The sequence below is a fragment of the Haliotis cracherodii genome, unplaced genomic scaffold, assembly GCF_022045235.1.
Source record: "Haliotis cracherodii isolate W230 unplaced genomic scaffold, xgHalCrac1.p SCAF_3, whole genome shotgun sequence".
NCBI lineage: Eukaryota > Metazoa > Mollusca > Gastropoda > Lepetellida > Haliotidae > Haliotis > Haliotis cracherodii.
The window spans coordinates 36,767,221-36,784,106 of record NW_027266286.1 but is presented as its reverse complement, the minus strand read 5'-3'; the positions used below and the strand labels follow the sequence as shown (position 1 = coordinate 36,784,106).

The window sequence follows — 16,886 nt, the reverse complement described above, 5'->3', positions numbered from 1 at the left end:
AAAACCTTGAATCCAATATGGCAGCAACTAAAAAAGATATCCCAAATCGGCTAACAGAGTTTGATGTGATATGCATGGAGACAGTACTCAGAAAGTTTGGATGCATTTCATGCATTGGATTCAGAGGAGATAGGATTTGAAGACGGGTACCCCCAAAACCCTGTAAAAACTTTGAATCCAATATGGCTGCCAAAGCACGTGACCAATGACCAAGATCAAAGAACAGAAAATGTTAAGCACCCGAAGCAGCAGACATGTGTAAAGTTTGAAAGTAATCGGACGAGCGGTTGCGGAGCAATAAGGCGAAATATATCTTCAAAAAATACTTGTTTTTCAGTTATCTGCCCTTGGCCATAGGGCCTACGGCCTTGGGTTTTTTGTGGTATCTGGTACCTAACAACTTGCACACACACACAAAATTTGAACAAAATCGAGCCAGTGGTTAAACTGCTATCTCTGGAACAAAAAACGGCGGAATAATAAATAATAATAATAATAAATAATAATAAATCGAACGATTACAATAGGGCTCTACAGCCTTTCGGCTTGGAGCCCTAATAATAAATAATAATAAATCGAACGATTACAATAGGGCTCTACAGCCTTTCGGCTTGGAGCCCTAATAAATATAGTTGCAAGCAACGATGCGGGCTCCAAGCGATATCAAATATAAGTGCTGATGCTTGTTTACATTCATGGTAGTGCATTTCACAATATCTCACTTTGGTTATACAGAGAACTTAACCAATGAAAATGAGTTTTTAATGGCTCAAGGTCATTACTTTTAAGACAATTATCCCAGTTGACTCATAAGTCACTTCTGGTATCGGGAATGATATAAGCACTACTGTACACTCTTATACATATCATCTATCCTGAGTGCCCATTGAAGCAATTAGTATTTAGGTGGTTATGGATCATGTGTTCACAGTTTGTATTAACCGAGAAAGGCGATGGGGTCAAACGCAAACAAAAGACCTGGGGAACAATGCAGTTTACTGAGTGCATTGACTGGTACAAATAGGGCAATCACCGCGATATAGCGTTACTGCAGTCTGGCTATAGTGTTACAGTGGCTGGCTGGCCCTTGCCACGAAATACACCTTGTCAGTGCCGGCTGAAGCAGGGTTTGGGTGGTTATACACATTATGTTCGAAGTTTATTTGTCCATTGGGCTATACCATCGATGCACGACCCTGCATCACTGCCGAGAATACCACCTTCGGACATGGCCAAATCAGCATGTTGACATGTTGTACGCACATGCTTTCTATAGATAAGTAAGTATGTCTCTCTGCCGCTAGTGAAATCGGTAAACCATAGGAATAACACAGTTGCAGTTCACCAGGGAATAGGACACAGAATCACAGAACAGGGTTTGTTTGAAATTTTTACAGCTGCTTCTTTCAGTGTCTTTAATCAACCAGTTGGAAACGTCATAAAATCGCTTTGTCCCCCTTCTCCCGAAAAAAACATTTTCAAAACATGTAAGATCACAGTTTGGTGAATGTATGATTCGGATGAGTAAATACTAAAAAGTGCCTAGTCTGACAGTTATTGGATGATCTGCTGAGGTACAATAGGTTCAAGTATGTTGTTATCAAGTATGTATGTTGTATGTGCAAGCAACACGCACGAAATTTGGTCGAAATCGGACCAGTAGTAGCTAAGCTGTAATCCAAAAACCATAGCCATAGAACACAGTTGCAGTTCACCAGGAAACAGGGCACAACATTACATCTCAAACATCACCGTGTCGGTACTACTTCAAGAAATAAGTATGCCTATTGGAGAAGTCCGTTGCGAAGACGTTATCAGTGTTCTAAGTAGATTGAAATGCTGTGAACGGGGCTTATTCCGATATATTACTGCAGCTTCTTCACTGCTTCAAAAATAGATTTCAATAGTCCGTTTCTTCTTGCGTTGTTCACCAGCAGAATGTACACTGACAACTGATCTCGGCACTCCACAGCGGATGAACACAATAGCAGTTCGCTGAAATTTATACACAAAGCCCACGTACTTGTTTATGAAATCCACAAACATATACCACAGATTTACCGAATATAGCGTCAAGAGCAAGGACGCTTCTTTCAGTCTCTGAACAAGTTTGAAGTGTCGTAAAATCTGATTGTTTTCCCCATAAAATGACATTTTCACTGTCAGATCACAGTTTGCTGTATGTAAAACGTGGAATTTTGTGAAAGCATTTCATTATCGAACTGCATATTTAAATTCTAAAGCGTGACTAGTCTGACATTTTGAAACTGAAGTTGAAACTTTGATGAGTTATCTGCCCTTAGCCATTGGGCCTATGGCCTTGGATTTTTTATGGCCGCTGCGTCACGTTGATGCCGATGTTGCTGTCGATTTTGAAGCCATTCTGGCTACTGGTTGTCTTTGCAGGTCTGGTACAAAAAACGGCGGAAAAATAATAATAATAAACACAACGATTACAATAGGGCTCTACAGCCTTTCAGGCTTGGAGCCCTAATAAATAATAATAAATCGAACGATTACAATAGGGCTCTACAGCCTTTCGGCTTGGAGCCCTAATTAAAGCTGCAAGCAGCAATGGCGGGCTCCAAGTAACACTGTGCCCAAACTTCCATGTTCGAATCCTCAAAGGGTTTCCTTGAACCAAATCCGTCAAATGTAGGCACCACATGCAGGGTATCGTCGCAAGGAAAATGGCGTGTGCCAGGGTGTCCAGGTCTGTTCTAAAACCATTCCCGACCTCGAACATGTTCGAATCCATAAAGGGTTTGCTTGTACCAACTCTGTCAAAAGATGTCACCGGAACTCGCCGCTACAAAATTGGCGTGTTCCGGGGTGTCCCAAGTATTGATCAAATATTACCACCAAGCGGTGTTACTTTTAGCATACAACCAATAACAATAAATGAGATGCATATGGCACACTAACTTCATGTAAACTTGCAATAGTTTCTGTGGAGAACCTTACAAGATATGATCTTTAAAGCAAAATTTCGTTGAAAAATATGATCAAAATCAAAATTCAATACGACCGTAACTAAAAAAGATATCCAAAATCGGCTATTAAAGTTTGATGCGTTATGTATGGAGACAATTATCAGAAAGTTTGAAAGCATTTCATGCAGTGGACTCAAAGTTGTTTGCATTTGAAGACAGGTACCCTAAAAACACTGTGAAAACCTTGAATCCAATATGGCTGCCAAACCATGTGACCAATGACCAAAGTCAAAGAACACAAAATGTCAAGCAGCTCAAGCAGCAGATACATGCTAGGTTTCAACGTAATCGGATAAGCCATTACGGAGCAATAGGGCGAAATACATCTCCAAAATATTCTGTTTTTTTAGTTATCTGCCCTTGGCCTTAGGGCCTACGGCCTTGGGATTTTGGCGGGCACCAGTACCCACCGGACCACATACACACACAAAATGTGAACATAATCGAGCCAGTGGTTATTTTTCTAGCTTTGGTACACAAATCGGCGGAATAATAATAATATTAAATCAAACGCTAACACTGGGACTCTTCAGCCTTTCGGGTTGGTGACTCTTTAACAGGCTGTAACTTCTTTGTCAGTTGGGCTCAAGTCAAATGGATTATCGTTCTGCGTTCCTCCGGGCCCCGGGTTCCTGTCGCATTGTTGAGATAAAGTGCTAAAACCTGTTTCCCACCTCGTTCATATATTCGAATCCTCAAAGGGTTAACCTGTACCAACGCCGTCAAATGTAAAGAACCTCTTGTGAGACATCGCCACTACTAAATTGACATGTGCCTGGGTGTCCCGGGATGTTTAAACCAATTTCCAACTTCGACCATGTTCAAATCCTCAAATGGTTTGTTTGTACCAACGCCATCAAATGTAAGGAACCGCTTGCGAGACATCACCACATGTGTCCCTGTGTGTTCTTAACCCATGTTTGACTACTACCATGTTCGAATCCGCATATGGTTTGCTTGTACCAACTCCGTCAAAAGATAGTCACCGTTTTCAGGACATTGCCGCTACCAAATTGGCGCGTGCCACAGTTTCCTAGAGTGTGCTTAACCCATTTCCGACCTCCATATTCTAATCCGCAAATGGTTTGCTTTTAACAACGCTGTCAAAAATAAGGTACCATAGCAATTGGCAATTGAAAAATGAAGAACCAAGTCAGCGAGTCTGACCACCCGATCCGATTAGTCGCCTCCTGTGACAAGCATAGTTGCCTCTTGAGACAAGCATCGGTTGCAAAAAAAGGCCAATTCTAACCCTGATCGTCAAGGTTAGTACACATAATACTGAAGAAGACTGTGGAGAACATTTGCGTATCTGCAAAGCCAGTGAATGGGGGTTTATGGTAGATTTATGAGGCGCTTCCTTCAGTATTTGTACTCAAGTCTCACATTTTACTAAAATCAAATAATACCACCAAGAGGTGGTGCTTTCAGTATGCAACCCAGAAAAAAATTAGGTACATATAGTATCTAAACTTCATGCAAACTTGCAATAGTTTCTGTTAAGAACCTTATAAGATATGATCTTTAAAGCAAAATTTGGGTGAAAAAAATTATCAAAATTAAAATCCAATATGGCCGCAACTAAAAAAGATATCCAAAATCGGCTATTAAAGTTTGATGTGTTATGTATGGAGACCATTCTCAGAAAGTTTGAAAGCATTTCATGCAGTGGACTCAAAGTTGTTTGCATTTGAAAACAGGTACCCAAAAGACACTGTAAAAACCTTGAATCCAATATGGTTGCCAAATCACGTGACCAATGACCAAAGTCAAAGAACAAAAGATGTCAAGCAGCTCAAGTAGCAGATACATGCAAGGTTTCAAAGTAATCGGATAAGCCATTGCGGAGCAATAGGGCGAAATACATCTTCAAAAAATTCTGTTCTTTAAGTTATCTGCCCTTGGCCTTAGGGCCTACGGCCTTGGGTTTTTGGCGGGCACTAGTACCAAACGGTCCACATACACACACAAAATTAGAACATAATCGACCCCGTGGTTATTTTGCTAGGTGTGGTACAAAAATCGGCGGAATAATAAATAATAATAATAAATAATAATAATAATAATAAATCGAACAATTACAATAGGGCTCTACAGCCTTTCGGCTTGGAGCCCTAATAATAATAATAAATAATTAAAGCTGCAAGCAGCAGTGGCGGGCTCCAAGAAACACTGTGCCCAAACGTCCATGTTCGAATCCTCAAAGGGTTTCCTTGAACCAAATCCGTCAAATGTAGGCACCACTTGCAGGGTATCGTCGCAAGGAAAATGGCGTGTGCCAGGGTGTCCAGGTCTGTTCTAAAACCATTTCCGACCTCGAACATGTTCGAATCCATAAAAGGTTGGCTTGTGCCAACTCTGTCAAAAGATAGTCACCGGAAATCGCCGCTACGAAATTGGCGTGTTCCAGGGGTGTCCCAAATATAAATCAAATATTACCACCAAGCGGTGTTACTTTTAGCATACAACCAATAACAATAAATGAGATGCATATGGCACACTAACTTCATGTAAACTTGCAATAGTTTCTGTGGAGAACCTTACAAGATATGATCTTTAAAGCAAAATTTCGTTGAAAAAAATGACCAAAATCAAAATTCAATATGGCCGCAACTAAAAAAGATATCCAAAATCGGCTAATAACGTTTGATGTGTTGTGTATGGAGACAACTATCAGAAAGTTTGAAAGCATTTCATGCAGTGGATTCAAAGTTGTTTGCATTTGAAGACAGGTACCCCAAAACACTATGAAAACCTTGAATCCAATATGGCTGCCAAACCACGTGACCAATGACCAAAGTCAAAGAACATAAAATGTCAAGCAGCTCAAGCAGCAGATACATGCTAGGCTTCAAAGTAATAAGATAAGCGGTTGCTGAGCAATAGGGCGAAATACATCTTCAAAATATTCTGTTCTTTTAGTTATCTGCCCTTGGCCTTTCCGCCTACGGCCTTCGGTTTTTGGCGGGCACTAGTACCCATCGGTCCTCATACACACACGAAATTTGAACAAAATCGAGCCAGTGGTTATTTTTCTAGCTCTGGTACAAAAATCAGCGGAATAATAATAATATTAAATCAAACGCTAACACTGGGACTCTTCAGCCTTTCGGCTTGGTGACTCTTTAACAGGCTGTAACTTCTTTGTCAGTTGGGCTCCAGTCAAACGGATTAGCGTTCTGCGTTCGTCCGGGTCCTGGGGTCCTGTCGCATTGCTGAGATAAAGTGCTAAACCTGTTTCCCACCTCTTTCATATATTCGAATCCTCAAAGGGTTTACCTGTACCAACGCCGTCAAATGTAAAGAACCTCTTGTGAGACATCACCACTACTAAATTGACATGTGCCTGGGTGTCCCAGGATGATTTTTACCAATTTCCAACTTCGACCATGTTCGAATCCTCAAATGGTTTATTTGTACCAACGCCATCAAATGTAAGGAACCGCTTGCGAGACATCACCACATTTGTCCCAGTGTGTTCTTAACCCAAGTTTGACTTCGACCATGTTCGAATCCGCATATGGTTTGTTTGTACCAACGCCATCAAATGTAAGGAACCGCTTGTGAGACATCACCACATGTGTCCCAGTGTGTTCTTGACCCATGTTTGACTTCGACCATGTTCGAATCCGCATATGGTTTGGTTGCACCAACGCCGTCAAATGTAATAAACCGCTTGTGAGACATCACCACATGTGTCCCAGTGTGTTCTTAACCCATGTTTTACTTCGACCATGTTCGATTCTGCATATGGTTTGCTTGTACCAACTCCCGTCAAAAGATTGTCACCGTTTTCAGGACACTGCCGCTACCAAATTGGCGTGTGCCACAGTTTCCCAGATTGTACTTAACCCATTTCCGACCTCGACCATATTCTAATCCACAAATGGTTTGCTTTTAATAACGCCGTCAAAAGTAAGGTACCATAGCAATTGGCAATTGAGAAATGAAGAACCAAGTCAGCGAGTCTGACCACCCGATCCGATCAGTCGCCTCATGTGACAAGCTTACTGTAGTTGCCTCTTGAGACAAGCATCGGTTGAAAAAGGCCAATTCTAACCCTGATCATCAAGGGTAGTACACATAATACTAAAAAGACTGTGGAGAACGCTTGGGTATCTGCAAAGCCAGTGAATGGAGGTTTATGGTAGATTTATGAGGCGCTTCCTTCAGTATTTGTACTCAAGTTTAATTTTTTACTAAAATCAAATACTACCACCAAGCGGTGGAGCTTTCAGTATGCAACCCAGAAATAAAATTAGGTACATATAGTATTAAAACTTTATGCAAACGTTCAATAGTTTCTGTTTAGAACTTTAGAAGCTATGATCTTAAAAGTAACATTTCGGTGAAAAAAATGATCAAAATCAAAATCCAATATGGCCGCAACTAAAAAAGATATCCAAAATCGGCTAATAACGTTTGATGTGTTATGTATGGAGACAATTATCAGAAAGTTTGAAAGCATTTCATGCAGTGGACTCAAAGTTGTTTGCATTTGAAAACAGGTACCCAAAAGACACTGTAAAAACCTTGAATCCAATATGGCTGCCAAACCACGTGACCAATGACAAAAGCCAAAGAACAAAAAATGTCAAGCAGCTCAAGCAGCAGATACATGCAAGGTTTCAAAGTAATCGGATAAGCGGTTGCCGAGCAATAGGTCGAAATACATCTTTAAAAAAAATCTGTTTTTTTGGTTATCTGCCCTTGGCCTTTGGGCCTACGGCCTTGGGGTTTTGGCGGGCACTAGTACCCAACGGTCTACATACACACACAAAATTTGAACAGAATCGAGAAAGTGGTTATTTTGCTAGGTCTGGTACAAAAATCGGCGGAATAATAAATAATAAATAATAATAATAATAATAATAATAATAATAAATCGAACGATTTCAATAGGGCTCTACAGCCTTTCGGCTTGGAGCCCTAATAATAAATCGAACGATTACAATAGGGCTCTACAGCCTTTCGGCTTGGAGCCCTAATAAATCGAAAGATATCAACAGGACAACAGGATGACAATAATAAACTGGACAATCCCAATCTACACACGAAATTTGGTCGAAATCGGACCAGTAGTTTCCGAGTTACAAGTGTCCAAAGGTCTGCTATTCAGAGGTCTGCTGAACGGCAGCTTGTGGCAGGGTGACAGGCAGGGTGGTAGGGTGGCAGGCAGGGTGACAGGCCGACAGGCCGGGTGGCAGGCACTTTGTGACAGGGACTTTGTGACAGGGACTTTGTGACAGGGACTTTGTGACAGGGGGTCAAATAGTCCGGGAGAAGAATGAGCGTAGCTCCTTTGTCCATTGAGCTTTGGTCAAACGGATTAGCTTTCTGAGCTCGCCAGCACCCCGGCTTTCTGTCGCACTGCTCGGATAAAGTGCCGAACCCGAACCTGTTTCCGACCTCGTCCGTGTTCGAATCCCCAGATGGTTTGGTTGTACCGACGCCGTCAAAAGCAAGGAAACGCTTGCGAGACATCGCCGCTACAAAACCAACGTGTCCCAGAACGTCCCGTGATGTTCTACGCCCATTTCAGACGACGCGCATGTGCGAATCCGCATAAGGTTTGCCTGTGCCAACGCCGTCAAACGTAAGGAACCGTTTGCGAGACATCACCGCATGTGTCCTAGTGAGTTCGTAACCCATTTCCGACCTCGAATCCTCATGTTCGAATCCTGAAAGGGTTTGCTTGTCCCAACTCATGCAAAAGATAGTCACCGTTTGCAGGACATCACCGCTACGAAATTGGCGTGTGCCAGAGTCAACCAGAATGTTCTAAACCCATTTACCACCCAGACAATGTTCGAATCCCGATAATCGCCTCTTAAGACAAGCATGGGTTGCCGAAGACCAATTCTAACCCCGATCTTCAAGGGCAGCATACATACTGCAAAAGACACTTGACGGTCAAAGGGAAATAACCCTAGGTTTTCTGAGCGATATGTTCGGTATTTTGTCAATATTACCACCAAGCGGTGTTACTTTTAGCATGCAGCCAAGAACAAAAGATGAGATACATGTGCCCGACTAACTTCATGTAAACTTTCAATAGTTTCTGTGGAGAACCTCACAAGATGTGATCTTTATATAAAGGAAAAAATCGGTGAAAGAAATCATCAAAATCAAAATCAAACAGAGCCGTCACTAAGACAGATATCCAAAAACGGCTAACAGAGTTTGGTGTGTTATGTGTGGAGACAATTCTCAGAAAGTTTGAAAGCATTTCATGCAGTGGATTCAGAGGAGATAGTATTTGAAGACAGGTACCCAAAAAACCCTGTGAAAACCTTGAATCCAATATGGCAGCAACTAAAAAAGATATCCCAAATCGGCTAACAGAGTTTGATGTGATATGCATGGAGACAGTACTCAGAAAGTTTGGATGCATTTCATGCATTGGATTCAGAGGAGATAGGATTTGAAGACAGGTACCCCCAAAACCCTGTAAAAACTTTGAATCCAATATGGCTGCCAAAGCACGTGACCAATGACCAAGATCAAAGAACAGAAAATGTTAAGCACCCGAAGCAGCAGACATGTGTAAAGTATGAAAGTAATCGGACGAGCGGTTGCGGAGCAATAAGGCGAAATATATCTTCAAAAAATACTTGTTTATCAGTTATCTGCCCTTGGCCATTGGGCCTACAGCCTTGGGTTTTTTGTGGTATCTGGTACCTAACAACTTGCACACACACACAAAATTTGAACAAAATCGACCCTGTGGTTAAACTGCTATCTCTGGAACAAAAAACGGCGGAATAATAAATAATAATAATAATAATAATAATTAAAGCTGCAAGCAGCAATGGCGGGCTCCAAGTAACACTGTGCCCAAACGTCCCTGTTCTAATCCTCAAACGGTTTCCTTGAACCAAATCCGTCAAATGTAGGCACCACTTGTAGGGTATTGTTGCAAGGAAAATGGCGTGTGCCAGGGTGTCCAGGTCTGTTCTAAAACCATTTCCGACCTCGAACATGTTCGAATCCATAAAAGGTTGGCTTGTTCCAACTCTGTCATAAGATAGTCACCGGAAATCGCCGCTACGAAATTGGCGTGTTCCAGGGGTGTCCCAAATATAAATCAAATATTACCACCAAGCGGTGTTACTTTTAGCATACAACCAATAACAATAAATGAGATGCATATTGCAAACTAACTTCATGTAAACTTGCAATAGTTTCTGTGGAGAACCTTACAAAATTTCGTTGAAAAAAATGATCAAAATCAAAATTCAATATTTCCGTAACTAAAAAAGAATTCCAAAATCGGCTATTAACGTTTGATGTGTTATGTATGGAGACAATTATCAAAAAGTTTGAAAGCATTTCATGCTGTGGACTCGGAGTTGTTTGCGTTTAAAGACAGGTACCCAATAAACACTGCGGAAACCTTGAATCCAAAATGGCTGCCAAACCATGTGACCAATGACCAAAGTCAAAGAACAAAAAATGAGGTACATATAGCACACTTACTTCATGTAAAACAATCAATAGTTTCTGTGGAGAACCTTACAAGATGTGATATTTATAGTAAAATTTCGATGAAAAAAAATGATCAAAATCAAAATTCAATACGGCCGTAACTAAAAAAGAATTCCAAAATCGGCTACTAAAGTTTGATGTGTTATGTATGGAGACAATTATCAAAAAGTTTGAAAGCATTTCATGCAGTGGACTCGGAGTTGTTTGCGTTTAAAGACAGGTACCCAAAAAACACTGTGGAAACCTTGAATCCATAATGGCTGCCAAACCACGAGACCAATGACCAAAGTCAAAGAACAAAAAATGTCAAGCAGCTCAAGCATCAATTACATGCAAGGTTTCAAAGTAATCGGATAAGCGGTTGTGGAGCAATAGGGCGAAATACATCTTCAAAATATTCTGTTCTTTTAGTTATCTGCCCTTGGCTTTTGGGCCTACGGCCTTGGGTTTTTGGCGGGCACTAGTACCCAACGGTCCACATACACACACAAAATGTGAACAAAATCGAGCCAGTGGTTATTTTTCTAGCTCTGGTACAAAAATCGGCGGAATAATAATAATATTAAATCAAACGCTAACACTGGGACTCTTCAGCCTTTCGGGTTGGTGACTCTTTAACAGGCCGTAACTACTTTGTCAGTTGGGCTCCAGTCAAACGGATTAGCGTTCTGCGTTCGTCCGGGCCCCGGGTTCCTGTCGCATTGCTGAGATAAAGTGCTAAATCTGTTTCCCACCTCGTTCATATATTCGAATCCTCAAAGGGTTTACCTGTACCAACGCCGTCAAATGTAAAGAACCTCTTGTGAGACATCACCACTACTAAATTGACCTGGGTGTCCCAGGATGTTTTAACCAATTTCCAACTTCGACCATGTTCGAATCCTGAAATGGTTTGTTAGTACAAACGCCATCAAATGTAATGAACCGCTTGTGAGACATCGCCACATGTGTCCCAGTGTGTTCTTAACCCATGTTTGACTTCGACCATGTTCGAATCCGCATATGGTTTGTTTGTACCAAAGCCATCAAATGTGATGAACCGCTTGTGAGACATCACCACACGTGTCCCAGTGTGTTCTTAACCGATGTTTGACTTCGACCATGTTCGAATCCCCGAATGGTTTGCTTGTACCAACGCCATCAAATGTAAAGAACCTCTTGTGAGACATCACCACTACTAAATTGACCTGGGTGTCCCAGGATGTTTTAACCAATTTCCAACTTCGACCATGTTCGAATCCTCAAATGGTTTGTTTGTACAACCGCCATCAAATGTAAGGAACCACTTTCAAGACATCGCCACATGTGTCCCAGTGTGTTCTTAACCCATGTTTGACTTCGACCATGTTCGAATCCGCATATGGTTTGCTTGTACCAACGCCATCAAATGTAGTAAACCGCTTGTGAGACATCACCACACGTGTCCAGGGTGTTCTACACCCATTTCAGACGCTGTCCATGTTCGAATCCGCATATGGTTTGCTTGTACCAACGCCGTCAAACGTAAGGAACCGCTTGCGAGACATCACAACATTTTTCCCAGTGAGTTCTTAACCCATTTCCGACCTCGAATCCTCATGTTCGAATCCTCAAAGGGTTTGCTTGTACCAACTCAGTCAAAAGATAGTCACCGTTTGCAGGACGTCACCGCTCCGAAATTGAGCGTGCCAGAGTGAATCAGAGTGTTCTAAATCCATTTCAGACCTAGACCATGTTCGAATCCTCAAATGGTTTGTTTGTACCAATGTCGTAAAACATAGTAACTGCAGGCAGGTTGGACATGGCCGCAAGAAATTGGCCTGTTCTGGGGGTGTCGGGGGGCACGGGTGGACCAGCCGTCAAAAGTAAGCATTTGGCAATTGGGAAATAAATTAGCAAGTCAGGGAGCCTGACCACCCAATCCTGATAATCGCCTATCAAGACAAGCATGGGCTGTTGAAGACCAATTCTAACCCTCATCTTCAAGAGTAGTCTACAGTCAAAGGGAAATAATCCTACCTAGATTTTACGAGGCTTCATTCTTAGTATTTTTGAAATAAATAATCACATATTACCACCAAGCAGTGTTACTTTAATCATGCAACCAAGAGCACAAAATGAAGTACATATGTGAAACTAACTTCATGCAAACTTTCAATAGTTTCTTTAAAGAACCTTACAAGATATGATCTTTAAAGTAAAATTTCGGTGATGAAAATCAAAATCAAATTTGGCCGCAACTATCAAAGATGGCCAATGACAGCTATTAAAATATTGATTTGTTGTGTATGGAGACAATTCTCAGAAGGTTTGGAAGCATTTGATTAAGCGGATTCAGAGTTCCATGCTTTTGAAGACATGTACCCCCAAAACACTGGGAAAACCTTGAATCCAATATGGCTGCCAAACCACGTGACCAATGGCCAAAGTCAAAGAACAAAAAATGACAGGCACCTAAAGCAGCAGACACATGCCAATTTTGAAAGTAATCGGACAAGCGGTTTGGGAGCAATAGGCCAACATAAATGTTAAAAAAAATCTTGTTTTTTGGTTATCTGCCCTTGGTCTTTGGGCCTACAGCCTTGGGATTTTTGTGGTATCTGCTTCAGGACATTGGGAATCTTGGTGCCAATTTTGAAGAGATTCTGAGTTGTAGTTCTTGAGTTATGATTGGAACAAAAAACGCCGGAATAATAATGATAATAATAATAATAATAATAATAATAATAATAAATATAGCTGCAAAGCAGCAATGGCGGGCTCCAAGCTATACTGTGCACAAACGTCCATGTTCGAATCCTCAAAGGGTTTCCTTGTACCAAATCCCTCAAATGTAGGCACCACTTGTAGGGTATCACCGCTACAAAATTGTCGTGTGCAGGGGTGTCCAAGTCTGTTCTTACCCCATTTCCGACCTCGGACATGTTCGAATCCATTAAGGGTTTGCTTGTACCAATTCCGTAACAAAATAGTCACCGGAAATCGCCACAACGAAATTGGCGTGTTCCAGGGGTGTCCCAAATATTAATCAAATATTACCACCAAAGGTGTTACTTTTAGCATGCAACCAAGAACAAACAATAAGATGCATATGGCACACTAACTTCATGAAAACTTTCAATAGTTTCTGTGGAGAACCTTACAAGATATGATCTTCAAAGTAAAGTTTCTGTGAAAAAAATGATCAAAATCAAAATCCAATAGGGTCGTTACTAAGAAAGATATCCAAAAACGGCTAACAGAGTTTGATGTGTTATGTATGGAGACAATTCTCAGAAAGTTTGAAATCATTTCATGCAGTGGGTTCAGAGGAGATAGGATTTGAAGACAGGTACCCAAAAAGCCCTGTGAAAACCTAGAATCCAATATGGCAGCAACTAAAAAAGATATCCAAAATCGGCTAACAGAGTTAAATGTCATATGTATGGAGACAATTCTCAGAAAGTTTGGATACATTTCATGCAGTGGATTCAGAGGAGATAGGATTTGAAGACAGGTACCCCCCAAACCCTGTGAAAACCTTGAATTCAATATGGCTGCCAAACCACGTGACCAATGACCAAAGTCAAAGAACAAAAAATGTCCAGGAACTGAAGCAGCAGATACATGCAAGGTTTGAAATTCATCGGACAAGCGGTTGCGGAGCAATAGTGCAAACTACATCTTCAAAAAATACTTGTTTTTTGGTTATCTGCCCTTGGCCATTGGGGCTACGGCCTTGGGATTTTGGGGGAATCTAGTACTCAACTATCTTCATACACATACACAATTTGAACATAATCGAGCCCTTGGTTATGCTGCTAGCTCTGGTACAAAAATCGGCGGAATAATAATAATGTTAAATCGAACGATAACACTAGGGCTCTTCAGCCATTCGGCTAGGTGACTCTTCAACAGGCTGTCACTTCTTTGTCATTTAAGCGTCAGTCAATCAGATTAGCGTTCTGAGTTTGTCAGGACCCCTGGTTTCTGACGCATTGCTTAGATTAAGTGCTGAACCTGTTTCCAACCGCGTCCATGTTCGAATCCCAAAATGGTTTGGTTGTACCGACGCCGTCAAAGGTAAGGAAACGCTTGCGAGACATCGCCGCTACGAAACATGTCCCACAACGTCCCGGGATGTTCTTAACCCATTTCAGATGCCGTCCATGTTCGAATCCGCATATGGTTTGTTTGTCCCAACGCTGGCAAACGTCAGGAACCGCTTGCGAGACATCACCACATGGGTCCCAGTGAGTTCTTGACCCAGTTCACGACCTGGAGTCATGTTCGAATCCTCAAAGGGTTTGCTTGTACCAACTCCGTCGAAAGAAAGTCAACGTTTGCAGGGCATCACCGATACGATCTAACCAGAGTGTTCTAAACCCATTTACCGCCCAGACAATGTTCGAATCCCGATAATCGCCTCTTAAGACAAGCATGGGTTGCTGAAGACCAATTCTAACACTCATCTTCAAGGGCAGTATACATACTGCAAAAGACACTTGACGGTCAAAGGGAAATAACCCTAGGTTTTCTGAGCGATGTATTTGGTATTTTGTCAATATTACCACCAAGCGGTGTTACTTTTGGCATGCAACCAAGAACAAAAGATGAGGTTCATATGTCCGACTAACTTCATGTGAACTTTCAATAGTTTCTGTGGAGAACCTTACAAGATATGATCTTTATATAAAGTAAAATTCCGTTGAAAAAAATCATCAAAATCAAAATCCAATAGGGCCGTCACTAACAAAGCTATCTAAAAACGGCTAACATAGTTTGATGTGTTATGTAAGGAGACAATTCTCAGAAAGTTTGAAATCATTTCATGCAGTGGATTCAGAGGAGATAGTATTTGAAGACAGGTACCCCCAAAACCTTGTAAAAACTTTGAATCCAATATGGCTGCCAAACCACGTGATCAATGACCAAAGTCAAAGAACAAAAAGTGTCAAGGAACTGAAGCAGCAGGTACATGCAAGGTTTGAAAGTAAACGGACAAACGGTTGTGGAGCAGCAGGGCAAAATATATCGTCAAAAAATACTTGTTTATCAGTTATCTGCCCTTGGCCTTTGGGCCTATGGCCTTGGGTTTTTCGCGGCATCTAATACTCAACAGTCTCCATACACACACAAAATTTGAACCAAATCGGGCCAGTGGTTATTTTGCTAGCGCTGGTACAAAAATCGGCGGAATAATAAATAATAATAAATAATAATAAATAATAATAAATCGAACGATTACAATAGGGCTCTACAGCCTTTCGGCTTGGAGCCCTAATAAATAATAATAAATCGAACGATTACAATAGGGCTCTACAGCCTTTCGTCTTGGAGCCCTAATAAATAATAATAAATCGAACGATTACAATAGGGCTCTACAGCCTTTCGGCTTGGAGCCCTAATAAATCGAATGATTACAATAGGGCTTCCAGCCTTTCGGCTTGGAGCCCTAAATATGATGTCATATACAGTAAAAATCTTCCTTAGATCCTTGCCTAAATGTGACTTATAATTTCATGTTAAAAACATAAGCAACTTTGATGTCATATGCAGTAAAGATTATCCTTAGATCCTTGCCTAAATGTGATTTATAATTTTATGTTAGAAAAATAAGCAAATATGATGTCATATACAGTAAAAAATTTCCTTAGATACTTGCCTAAATGTGACTTATAATTTTATGTTAGAAAAATAAGAAAATATGATGTCATATACAGTATAAAATTTCCTTAGATCCTTGCCTAAATGTGACTTAAAATTTCATGTTTTAGCTGCATGAGAAGTGGCATATGAAACCACTAAAAATATATCCGGTGGTGCGGACTCCACGATGGACAGATTTGGATGATAGACAAGTTGAAGTTTTGGAAGGAACAAGACTTACTGATCCAACACTTGAAGCTATGATTCTCAAAGAGAAAATGCTGAAAAGGTGAGAGGCCATATCTAACGTACAATCACTGACAGTCTACATGTTTGTTTTTTTAGGGTTCAAGCTTAAGATAAAGACATGGTATGATATAAAAATAGGTTCCCATTAGTATTCCCATAGTATTCATAAACAGAAATATAATAATATTCAAATCCTGTAATTATTGTTTTTTAGGTTTTAAGTTTTATGAAGCAAAGTGTAAACACAATGAACAATGAAACAATGGGTATATGTAATAAATCTGAAGTACAGACACAATTCTGTTTCACATTAGACCAGGTGTAGAAAAGGTCCCCATCACCTTATTGCTGGTTGTAAGAGGCAGCTGAAATGGGTAACCTATTTGCTTTGTGTTGTGCCTCTGTGTCGGTGGAGGACAGGAGCCAGGAATATAATTGGCCTGATTCTATCAGTGGGCTGGTCATGTGTGTTGGAAAATTTCATTTTAGAAACATCATATCAAATCATGTTTGATCATAAAGTATAGTAACCTTAATTAGGAAATTAGC

The 16,886-nt window shown here is 40.9% G+C and overlaps 1 protein-coding gene across 1 annotated transcript in view; it reads left to right on the top strand.

The window, feature by feature from the left end:
• Window positions 1–16,886, top strand: part of LOC139474145 (EF-hand calcium-binding domain-containing protein 6-like) — a 538,680-nt gene that overhangs the window by 112,980 nt on the left and 408,814 nt on the right. Inside the window, exon 3 of the mRNA XM_071257029.1 lies at window positions 16,217–16,377. Within this exon, the coding sequence (XP_071113130.1) occupies window positions 16,217–16,377 (161 nt within the window). The remainder of the gene's footprint in view (window positions 1–16,216; window positions 16,378–16,886) is intronic.